The 12,751-nt window shown below is 39.4% G+C and overlaps 1 protein-coding gene across 1 annotated transcript; it reads right to left on the minus strand.

The window, feature by feature from the left end:
- Nucleotides 1-4,168: 4,168 nt before the first annotated feature.
- LOC311184954 (olfactory receptor 6C2-like) lies at nt 4,169-5,116 on the minus strand (the record flags this gene model as incomplete). The annotated part of the gene is made up of 1 exon (XM_084255289.1): nt 4,169-5,116. One exon carries the CDS (start codon nt 5,114-5,116, stop codon nt 4,169-4,171), a length of 948 nt encoding a protein of 315 aa, XP_084111415.1.
- Between the last annotated feature and the right edge of the window lie 7,635 nt (nt 5,117-12,751).

Raw genomic sequence — 12,751 nt, forward strand, 5'->3', positions numbered from 1 at the left:
TCTGACTTATTTCACTGAGCATCATTCCTTCTAGCTCCATCCACGTTGCTGTGAATGGCAAGAGTATATCTTTAGTGACTGCTGAATAATATTCCACTGTGTATATGTGCTACATCTTCTTGATCCATTCATCTATTTTTGGGCATGTGGGTTCTTTCCAGGTTTTACCTATTGTAAATACTGCTGCAATAAACACAGGGGTATGGGTGTTCTTTTAAATCAATATTTTTGGTAGCTCCATGTGTAGTAGACTGAGGCACCTCCAGGCTTTCCATAGTGGTTGCACCAGTTTGCACTCCCCCAGCAATGTAGGAGAGTTCCTGTTTCGCCGCATCCTCGCCAATATTTTTTGTTGCTTGTTCTTTCAATATGTGCCATTCTCACTGGTGTAAGGTGGTATCTCAGTGTGGTTTTTATTTGCATTTCCCTGATTATCAGGGATGTTGAACATTTTTTCATATGCCTGTTGGCCATTTGCATTTCCTCTTTGGAGAAATGTCTTTTAAGTTCTTAGGCCATTTCTTGACTGGATTGTTATTTACTTTTTTTGTGGAGTCCTGTGAGTTCTTTGTATATCTTTGTGATCCGTCTCTTATCAGTTGACTGCAGGGCAAAGTTTTTTTCCCAATCAGTGGGGTGTCTCTCTGTTTTGCTTAATGTGTCTTGGGCTGTGCAGAAGCTTTTCAGTTTGATGTATCCCAGGTGTTTATCTTTTCCTTGACTTTCTTTGCTTTGGGTGAGGAGTCTTTAAAGATGTTATTGTGATGTCTGCCTTGTAGTGTTTTAACTATATTTTCTATTTTTTTTTAAAGAGGCATGTTTTATTTATTTATTTGTTTGTTTGTTTTTTGTTTATACAAGCACTGGGTACAGTCAGAAGCACAGGAGGGTGAGAGAATTCACCAGAGCCAGAGCGGGGAGCAGAGCAGGCAGAAGGACCAAAGTATACTGCTGAGGGGAGCAGCGGGCGGCAGGAGAGGTCTGCACACCATATGGGACACTCATGTGGAGGCCGGGGATGAAGTTGGTGTTGCAGAGGCTGCAACCCAGCGCTCAACAGCTGCGCCACCAGGGACGCCCTATTTTGAGTAGTTTTTCTCTGGAGTTTTTAGGGTTCTCTATGTATATTATCGTATCTTCTGCAAATAGTGATAGTTTTACTTCTTCTTTCCCTATCTGGATTCCTTGTATGTCTTTCTCTTGTTGTATTGCCTGGCTAGGACCTCCAGTACTATATTGAAGACCAGTGGAAGACAGGACTTGTTGTCTTGTTCCTGACCCTAAAGGAAAGGCCTTCAGTTTTTTGCCATTAAGAAGAATATTGGCAGTGGGTTTGTCATATATGGCTTTTATCATGTTAAGTTATGTTCCTTCTGTCCTGACAATTTCAAGGGCATTCATCATAAATGGCTCTTGGACGTTGTCAAATGCTTTCTCAGCATCTATTGATATGATTTTATGGTTTTTATTTTTCTTTTTGTTCATGTGTTGGATTACACTGATCGATTTTCCTGTTGAACCATCCTTGTGCCCTTGGGATGAATTCCACTTGATCGTGGTATATTATCCCTTCAATGTATTGTTGGATTCTGTTGTCAAGGATTTTGTTGAGGATTTTTGCATCAGTGTTCATTAGGGAGCTTGGCCTGTAATTTTCATTTTTTCTGCTGTCTTAGTTTGGCTTTGGTATTACTGTAATGTTGCATTTCTGCCACATTTTAATCGTGAAAATCAAGTCATAGAGCCAGCAAAGGTTAAAGGGCAAAGGAAATAAGCTACATTATCTGATTGGGAAAGTAATAAAGATGTGCAGTTGTCTCTAATCCATCACTACTGAAAATCCGAACACACCCTCAAGAGTGAATGCAGACATTTACAATCAGTTTAATCTCCCACATTTTCACCCTTTCCAGATCCCAGTCCCTCTGATCCTCACTGTTTATCATTATTTGATATCTGTAGTCAATTACTTTGTGTTTACCAGGTTTTGCTAGCTCTATTTGGAAGAATTATTCAGAAATCTATCAATTACCACAAAAGAATATTTGATTACATTTTTATTTAGCAACAGTTTTTGCATATATATAATAAATACAGATTACAAGAAGTAAACAGCATTATTATTATTACTCTGTGAAAATCATACATTTCCTGTGAGACATCAATAAGGTAGGGAAGGAGATGAAGGCAGCTTTAGATTTCCCAAAAATCAGTGCGCTTCATCAAAGACATCTTTACAAACACATCACCCAAAGCAGTGATAGTGAAGGCAAAGATAAACAGCTGCGACTACATCAAATTAAAGAGCTTCTGCACAGCAAAAGAGACAATAACAAAAACAAAGAGAAACCCCACCAACTGGGAGAACATTTTTGCACCCAACACTAATGATAAAGGACTGATCACAAAAATCTGCAAAGAGCTGATGAGACTCAACAACAACAAAGAAAATAATCCAGTCAAAAAATGGGCAGAAGAGCTAAAAAGAAACTTCTCTGAAGAAGAAATGCAAATGGCCAACAGGCATATGAAAAAATGTTCAACATCACTTGCCATCAGGGAAATGCAAATCAAAACTACCATGAGATACCATCTTACACCAGTGAGAATGGCACATATTAAAAAAACTAGCAACAACAAATGCTGGCGAGGGTGTGGAGAAAAAGGAACTCTTCTACACTGTTGGTCGGAGTGCAAACTGGTCCAACCACTGTGGAAAGCTGTGTGGAGATTTCTGGACCTACTAAACATAGAGCTTCCATATGATCCAGCAATTCCACTCCTAGGTATTTACCCAAAGGACACAGAAACATCAATTCCAAAGAACACCTGCACCCCTATGTTTATAGCAGCACTGTTTACAATAGCTAAGCTTTGGAAACAACCCAAATGCCCAAAAATAGATGACTGGATCAAGAAGATGTGGTCCATATATACCATGGAATATTACTCAGCATTCAAAAAAGATAAACACATGCAATTTGCAGCAACATGGATGGCGCTGGAAGGGATCATGCTCAGCGAAATAAGCCAAAAAGAAAAAGAAAAATACCGGATGGTCTCACTCATAGCAGGAATCTAGAAAACTTAAATAAGGGACCAGGAAAATGAATAACTATAAGAAAGTGAAAATCAAAATCAACAAAAAACTATGAACCAGAGACACTTTTAGGGGGGCGGGGGCGGAGGGGAGGGATTGGGGTCAGAATGGGGGGGCTGCAATTGTATGGGGAATATAACAATAAAATTTATTATAAAAAAAAAATCAGTGCACTTATGCTCTTGGAAAGAAAGCACATTGAAAGAGGCTATGTTGCAGGGAGGGGAAAATCAGTGACATGGACAGAATAGAAACAACACTACAAATAATGACCAGTGCTTATTTGAGAAAATTAAAAAGCGTTGATTGAATGTAGGCTAGGAAGACATAGAAATTTTTCTTTAAGATTTATTTATTTATGCATTAAAGAACTGGGGTACAGGCCAAGGGTATGGGATTAGGGGGTAAGAGGATTCACCTGAGACAAAGTGGGGAGCAGAACAGGCAGATCGACTGAAATACACTGCTGAGGGAAGCAGCGGGCAAGTCAGGAAAGGTCTGCTCCACCATATGAGTACCTCCATGGCTAGGGACCGACTCAAGCTTCAGTGGATGCGGATCACTTCATAGGTTGTATCTTACCCCCTTCACCACCAGGGAGGCCCCAAGACACAGAATTTTTTTTTTAAGATTTGTTTATTTATTTATAAAAGCAATGGGTACAGTCAGAAGCTGGGAGGGTGATAGAATTCATCAGAACCAGGACAGGGAGCAGAACAGGCAGACCGATGAAGTACGCTGCTGAGGAGAGAAGCGGGCACAGCAGGAGAGGTCTGCGCACCATGTGGGACCCTCGCTGGCGGCCGGGGATAGAACCTGCATTGCAGAGGCTCTGAGCAGATTTACAGCACAGCACCAACCGCTGCACCACCAGGGAGGACCGACTTAGAAATTTTAATAGAGAAACATCAGTCTGTATAATACTGGCTCTGGCAAGGATCTTTCTCAAACGTTCTTCCCAATTCTATTGATCCTCAATATTATGAGAATAAATAGTCTCCTGGCTAAATCCATCCAAAAGATGATAACTTATTTTTTCTTTAACTTAAATTCCAATTTGATAATCTATTACTTCTTTGAAAAAAATGCAAGTCTTTTGAGGGTATCATGGAAAGACTGCTTTACTTGTTTATTTCTCAGGGAATAAATGAAGGGATTCATTGAGGGGGCAACAGATACGATCAGCAGAGAAACTGCCTTATTAATGGCCACTTCATCCTTAGCTGAGGGTTTGATATACATAAACATGCAGCTGCCATAGGAGATGGAGACCACGATCATGTGCGAAGAACAGGTAGAAAAGGCTTTTTTCCTTTGCTGCATGGAAGGAAACCTCAGGATCATCCTAATGATGTACACATAGGACAGACCAACACAGAACATGGTCATTATAAGGGTCAACACAGCACTGACTATAATCAGCTGCTCTATCAACCATGTATCTGAACAGGAATTCTTCAGCATGGGAGAAGCATCACAGTAATAATCTTCAATAAGAGAGTGACAGAATTCCAGATGGAGGCCTGGGATGAGAGGTGGGAGGACAATCAGGAAGCCACACACCCAGCAGCAGAATATGAGAATCCTGCAGACTCTGCTGTTCATGATGGTCACATAATGCAGGGGCTTGCAGATGGCCACGTAGCGGTCGTATGACATCACCGCCAACAGGAAAAACTCTGTGGCTCCAAACAGGACAACAAAAAAGACTTGGGTAAAGCAGGCTTTGATGGTCATGGTCTTGTCCCCACTTGCTATCATGTACAGGTAGACAGGGACACAGGCACTAGTGAATGAGACTTCTAAGAAAGAGAAATTTTGCAGAAAGAAGTACATAGCGGTTTTTAAATGTGCATCCATGAAGACGAGAACAATGATGGTCAGGTTCCCCATCACGCTCAACACGTATGTGATAAACAGAAAGACAAAAGCCAAAATCTCTAGCTGTGGGTCACTGGTCAACCCCAGGACGATGAACGTTGTTATTGTTGAATGGTTTCTCATCACTGCTTTCATACTCTTGCCCAGTCTTCACAGAAATGCCACAGAAAATGCATCTGAGGAGCAATGTCAAAATACGACAGAATCAGACAGTCTCTCCCTACACCAAGCAAATCCAATCACACACATGTCTTTCCTTAACTAGATGCACTGGGATGTGATGGGGTAATTCCCTCAACACCATTGAGATGTACTGCAGGGATACTAATGTTATGGACAGTTTCTCTTGAAAATTACTGCTACTGAAATTGTTACAACATGCCAGGATCTCCAGATTCACAGCACTATTTCCCATTCATTGTTTACCTATTCATACTTCGGTTGTTAATTCCTATTGGACAGGAGTGATCCCTATTGATCTATACTTTTGTCTCTTAATTACAAAACTTTTCAGGTATTTTTAGTGTTTTTTAAATAGATTTTTTTTTCACAGTATAGGATGTATATCCTCAGGTTGGTCACCACAGTTTCCCACCACCAAGTTGCCTACAGTCACCACCACACTCCATCGAACTTCCTTCCCACCTTTTCTTACTCGTCCCCTCATATCCCCAGTTACAATACTTTTGAACTCAAAAGCTCAATCCTAAAATTCCTTTGCTCCTATTATGGTACTTCATGGAATGCATATAACTGGAGGATGGTGGTTATGCCCTCCCAGACTCTCCAGATATCTCACCTAATAAACAGACATAATTTAGTTCATATATAAAGGCCAAGTTACATTTTTCCCAAAAAGTCATTTGATAGCCATTTTGTCCGACTTTCTCTAAGTTTCTATATTATTCCCTTATTTTCTATTTCCATCCTCAGCAGAAAACTTTGATGCACAATTCAGTTAATCTCATTTGTAGATCAGGATTGAAAGGTATAAATAGCTGACGGACATGCAGACATAACATGGTTCCTTCTTATGACCACAGAAGTGGAATCTGTGTTTCAGTAAAGCAGAGTTAAGTGTACATGGACCTTGGAAGTGTTTGTCTAGAATCAATGATATCTCTGTCAAGTACAAGGTGAATGACCTGGAGCAAGTCCCTCAGTCTCTCTGTGCTCCCAGCTTCCTGTTCTGTAAAATGGCATTAAGGGAACAGGACACTGCAGGGTTGCCAGGAGGTTTCAATGAAATAAACCATGTAACATGCTTATGATAACACTTACCACACATTAATATCATACGCATTTTTGTTTATAAATCTTCTTATTTCTGAAGCCAATCTCTTGTCATCTCAAGGAGCCTCTTAAAGCTACAGAAAGTACCTCACTCCCGACACCCCCACTATGTCTTTCTTGCATAGTCAATGTCTTCCACATTTCCGGATCCATCAGAAAACATTTTCTGGTGTTTCCTTTAATAAAAATAATGGATAAACATACTAATAAGAAATGACACATCTACAAGCATACCCTTTACATAGTCTGACCTTAGAAGGACATAAATCTATGTATTCAAAAATAAAAGGTCATATCCACCAAGCAGATAATTGACCTCTTTGGACACAATACCCAACAACCTGGTAACTCAGAGTCTGAGCAATAGCAACACAGGCGTTGCCCTGAAGTAACCTAATGAATGACATCGTATATTCAACTCTTTGCTGTCTTTATTCAGTGACCCTGCAGCCAGTGTCCACACAGAGCTACTAGCTACATGGATATTGGCCACTTGAGATGGCCTGGTCCATATTGAGAAGCGCTAATACTCTGAAATACACATCATTTCAAGACTTGGAAGACAATTGCATAATGAAGTTACCACCTATAATATTATACTGAAAACTTGCTAAAGTATTTATTAGTATTTTGCATCTATGAAGTTAAATAAAATATTCTATGAAAATTAAGATCACCTATTTCTTTTTACCATTTTTGTGGAAAATTAGCTTGTTTTTTGACTTTGACCGTGCTTTAATATACCCACAAATGTCTGTGATGTAATTATATGAGCCATGAGACGAGAAAGTGAAGACCTTTGTTTTTGTGAGGTGAGTATTAGCAGCTGCCCCAGCGCAGAGGCACTGCAGGACTCTGCCAGTTACAGACACCATGATAGGAAAAGGGACATTAACCCGGCTCTGTGGACAAAAAGTTTGCAAGTAGGTGATGCTGATACTGAAAGAGGGGGATTTAGAAAATGGAATGTTTCCTATTGGTCATCGAGATAGATGGGATATTAGTAAATAGATAATAAATAAATGAGAGAGAGGGGTAGGTAAAGGGAGAGAAGAAATGGTAGAGAGACAGATTAGTAAAGTCTTATCTTTGTGTCCATGAAACCACTCTATACGGGATTGTACCAATTCTATAATCACAAAATGAGTTCTGCCACATTTTCAATCTACAAATAGGTTTGTGTGCTCTACTAATAATCTGAAAGTGACTGACTCGATGAACTATCAAAAACAAACTATTAAAATTTACAATTCATATGTTTCACTGGAATAAAACATAATCACAAATATCTTCTCTATAAATTACATATTAAAACATGCTTGACTTAATTCAAAAAAGATAAACACATGCAATTTGCAGCAACATGGATGGAGCTGGAAGGGATCATGCTCAGCGAAATAAGCCAGAAAGAAAAGGAAAAATACTGGATGGTCTCACTCATAGCAGGAATCTAGAAAACTTACATAAGGGACCAGGAAAATGAATAACTATAAGAAAGTGAAAATCAAAATCAACAAGCAAGTATGAACCAGAGACACTCTATTGGGGGGTGGGGGGAGGGGAGAGGAGGGATTGGGGTCAAAATAAGGGGGTCGCAATTGTATGGGGAATATAAAAATTTTTAAAAAGTATATAAATAATAAAAATAATAATAATAATAAGACATGCTTGACTTAAAAACATTCCAGTCCCTACTTTCAATAGTGTTTCACCTGGGAACCATAACTCAAATGACCTTAGAGAACCTCACAGTGAAAAACACATCTAAAAGCAAGATCATCTGAAAGCATTTTCAGCCCCTTATCCCTAGAACATATACTCATCACATACATATACCTACATGGCTTCTGAATTTAGAAAAAACGCCAATCTAATTGAAATTAGGAAATAGATCCATGGACTCTGGGTAGCTGAAAGGAAGATAAAATTTCAGAGGACAAGGAGTGGTTCAGAAGCTTCTCTGACTCTGTGAAAGAGTGTTCGGGTTTTCTCTGGGCAGAACCTCCACGACTGTTTCCCTTATCAGCAACAGGTGTGAAGACAAGTGACTACAAGAGTCCCTGGAGGCAGTGATTCAAAAGTGTCTAATTAACTTAAAATGTAATTGAGCTTGCAAAAAAAAAAAAAATTAATGGGGCAGACACCCGTAGGGACAATGTCCTGGGAGAGAAAAAGATGCAATGAGAGCAAATTTAGTCCAAGCCTAGGAAATAAGATTACAAAAATAAATCGGATATCCATTCCTCCTTACTAGTGTTTACACTGTGTATATGTGCCACATCTTCTTGATCCAGTCATCTATTTTTCGGCATGTGGGTTGTTTCCAGGTTTTACCTATTGTAAATAGTGCTGCAACAAACATAGGGGTACAGGTGTTCTTTTTTTTATAATAAATTTTATTTTTATATTCCCCATACAATTGCAGCCCCCTTGTTTTGACCCCAATCCCTCCCCTCCCCACCCCCGCCTCCCATAGAGTGTCTCTGGTTCATAGTTGTTTGTTGATTTTGATTTTCACTTTCTTATATTCATTTTCCTGGTCCCTTATTTAAGTTTTCTAGATTCCTGCTATGAGTGAGACCATCCGGGATTTTTCTGTTTCTTTCTGGCTTATTTCGCTGAGCATGATCCCTTCCAGCACCATCCGTGTTGCTGCAAATTGCATGTGTTTATCTTTTTTGAATGCTGAGTAATATACCATGGTGTATATTTACCACAACAGGTGTTCTTTTAAAATCAATGTTTGTGCCCTTTGGATAGGTCCCTAGTAGTGGAATTGCTGGGTCCTGTGGTAGCTCCATGTGTAGTAGACTCAGGAACCTCCAGGCAACTTTCTATAGTGGTTGGACCAGTTTGCACTCCCCCCAGCAATGCAGGAGAGTTCCTTTTTCACCACATCTTCCCCAACATTTGTTGTCCCTTGTTTTTTTGAATTGTGCCATTCTCACTGGTGTAAGGTGGTATCTCAGTGTGGTTTTAATTTGCATTTCCTTGATTATCAGGGATGTTGAACATTTTGTCATATGTATGTTGGCCATTTGCATTTTCTCCTGGAGAATTGTCTTTTAATTTCTTAGGCCATTTCTTGACTGGATTGTTATTTTGTTTTTCTTAAGTCCTGTGAGTTGTTTGTATATCTTTGTGATCAGTCCCTTATCAGTTGACTGCAGGGCAAAGATTTTTTCCGATTCTATTTTCTATTTAGGTTAATGTCTCTTGGGCTGTGCAGAAGCTTTTCAGTTTGATGTAATCCCAGGTGTTTATCTTTTCCTTGACTTTCTTTGCTTTGGGTGAGGAGTCTTTAAAGATGTTATTGCGATGTCTGTCTTGTAGTGTTTTACCTATATTTTCTTCTATATATTTTATGGTTTCAGGTCTTATGTCCAGTTCTTTTATCCATTTTGAGTGGATTTTTGTGCACGGTGAAAGGTAGTGGTCTAGTTTCATTTTTTTGCATGTGGTGGTCCAGATTTCCCAGCACTATTTATTGAACAAACTGTCCATGTTCCATTGCATATTCTTTGCTCCTTTGTCAAAGATCAGTTGTCCATATAAGCATGGCTTTATTTCTGGGCTCTCTATTCGGTTCCATTGGTCTGTGTGTCTGTTTTTGTTTCAACATGAAACTGCTTCCATTATTTTGGCTTTTAGTATAGCTTGAAGTTTGGAAGTGGGACACCTCCTTTCTCCTTTGTTTTCATCCATAGGGCTTTGGCTATTGGTGGGTTTTTGTGGTTCCATATGAATTTCATCAGTATTTGCTCTATTTCTTTGAAGAATGTCATTGAGATTTTGATTGGAATAGCGTTGAATCTGTATATTGCTTTTGGTGAGTGGCCATTTTCATAATGTTAATTCTTCCAATCCACAGCAGGGGAATGTCTTTCCATTTCTTTGTGTCTTCTTCTATTGCTTTTAACAGTGTTTTATAATTTTCTTTGTATGGGTCTTTCACCTCTTTTGCTATGTTTATTCCCACGTATTTGATATTTTTTGTTTCCACTATAAAAGGGATGGTTTTCTTGATTTCTTCTTCAGATTGATTGTTTGTGTATAGGAAGGCTACTGATTTTTGCGTGTTGATTTTGTATCCTGCTACTTTAGTGAACTGGTTGATTATTTTGAATAGTTTTTCTGTGGAGATTTTAGGGTTCTCTATGTATATTATCATATCCTCTGCAAATAGTGATAGTTTTACTTCTTCTTTCCCTATCTGGATTTCTTGTATGTCTTTCTCTTGTCTTGTTGCCCTGGCTAGGACCTCCAGTATTATGCTGAAGAGCAGTGGTGAGAGAGGACATCCGTGTCTTGTTCCTGACCATAAAGGAAAGGCCTTCAGCTTTTTGCCATTGAGAATAATATTGGCGGTGGGTTGGTTGTATATGGATTTTATCATGTTATGTTCCTTCTATCCTGAGAATTTCAAGGGCCTTCATCATAAATGGCTGTCAGACTTTGTCAAATGCTTTCTCAGCATCTATTGATATGATCATATGGTTTTTATTTTTCTTTTTGTTGATGTGTTGTATTACACTGATCGATTTTCCTGTGTTGAACCATCCTTGCGGCCCTGGGATGAATTCCACTTGATCGTGGTGTATTATCCCTTTGATATATTGTTGGATTCTGTTCGCAAGTATTTTGTTGAGGATTTTTGCATCAGCGTTCATTAGGGAGATTGGCCTGTAATTTTCATTTTGTCTGCTGTCTTTGTTTGGTTTTGGTATTAGTGTAATGTTGCATTTCTGGCACATTTTAATAGATAAATTGAGTCAGGGAGGACCTCCCTTGTGGTGCAGGGTTGAGCGCTGGGCTGTGAAGCTGCCTGCAGCCTCTGCAGTGCCGGTTCGATCCAGGCCACCAGGCAAGGGTCCCACATGGCACGCAGAATTCTCCCACCACCCGCTGCTCCCCTCAGCAGTGTACTTTGTCAGTCTGCCTGTTCTCTTTCCCTATCTGGCTCTGGTGAATTCTCTCACCCTCCCACGCTTCTGACTGTACCCAGTGCTTGAATAAATAAATAAATAAATAAATAAATAAATAAATAAATAAATAAATAAATAAATAAATCATCAAAAAAAAATTGAGTCAGAGAGCCAGCAAAGGTTAAAGGGCAAAGGAAATAAGCTACATTATCTGATTGGGAAAGTAATAAAGATGTGCAGTTGTCTCTAAGCCATCACAACCGCAAATCCAAACACGCCCTCAAGAGTAAATGCAGACATTTACAATCAGTTTAACCTTCCACATTTTCACCCTTTCCAGATCCCAGTCCCTCTGGTCCTCACTGTTTCATCATAATTTGATATCTTGAAATCAATTACTTTGGGATTACCAGGTTTCGCTAGGTCTATTCAGAAGAATTATTCAGAAATCTGTCGATTACCACAAAAGACTATTTGATTACATTCTTATGTAGCAACAGTTTTTGCATATATGTAACAAATAGAAATTAGAAGAGGTAACAGTATTATTATTATTATTATTATTATTCTATGAAAACCATACATTTATGTGAGACATCAATAAGGTAGGGTTGGAGTTGAAGGCAGCTTTAGATTTCCTAAAACTCTTATGCTTATGCTCTTGGAAAGAAAGCCCATTGAAAGAGGCTATGTTGCAGGGAGGGGAAAAGCAGCGACATGGAAAGAATAGAAACAACACTACAAATAAAGACCAGTGCATATTTGAGAAAATTAAAAAGTGTTGATTGAATGTAGATTAGGAAGACATAGAAATTTTTCTTAAGATTTATTTATTTATTCATAAAATAACTGGGGTACAGACCAGGAGTGTGGGACTGGGCGGTAGGAGGTTTTCTAGCACTAGAGACAGAGTGGGGAACAGAACAGGCAGATCAATTGAACTACACTGCTGAGGAGAGCAGTGGGCGAGTCAGGAGAGTTCTGCTGCACCGTATGGGTAGCTCCATGGCTTGGGAACCAATTCATGCTGCAGAAGCTGCGGATCGCTTCATAGGTTGTATCGTACCCCTTGCACCAGCAGGGAGGCCCCAAGACATAGAAATTTTTTTTTAAGATTTATTTATTAATTTATACAAGTAATGGGTACAGTCAGAAGCTGGAAGGGTGAGAGAATACACCAGAGCCAGAACAGGGAGCAGAACAGGCAGACTGATGAAGTACACTGCTGAGGGAAGTAGCGGGCGCAGGAGGAGAGGAATAAACATATGTGAGACCCTCGCTGGCGACTGGGATTGAACCGGCATTGCAGAGTCTGAGGGCAGCTTCAAACCCAGCGCTCAACCACTGCACCACCAAGGAGGATCGACATAGAAATTTTAATAGAGAAACATCAGTCTGCATAATACTGGCTCTGGTAGGGGTCTTTCTCAAACTTTCTTCCCAATTCTATTGCTCCTCAATATTATGAGAATAAACAGTCTCCTAGCTAAATATCTATCCAAAAGATGATAACTTATTTTTTCTTTAACTTAAATTCCAATTTGATAATCCA

The sequence above is a fragment of the Talpa europaea genome, assembly GCF_964194135.1.
Source record: "Talpa europaea genome assembly, chromosome: 15".
Lineage (NCBI taxonomy): Eukaryota > Metazoa > Chordata > Mammalia > Eulipotyphla > Talpidae > Talpa > Talpa europaea.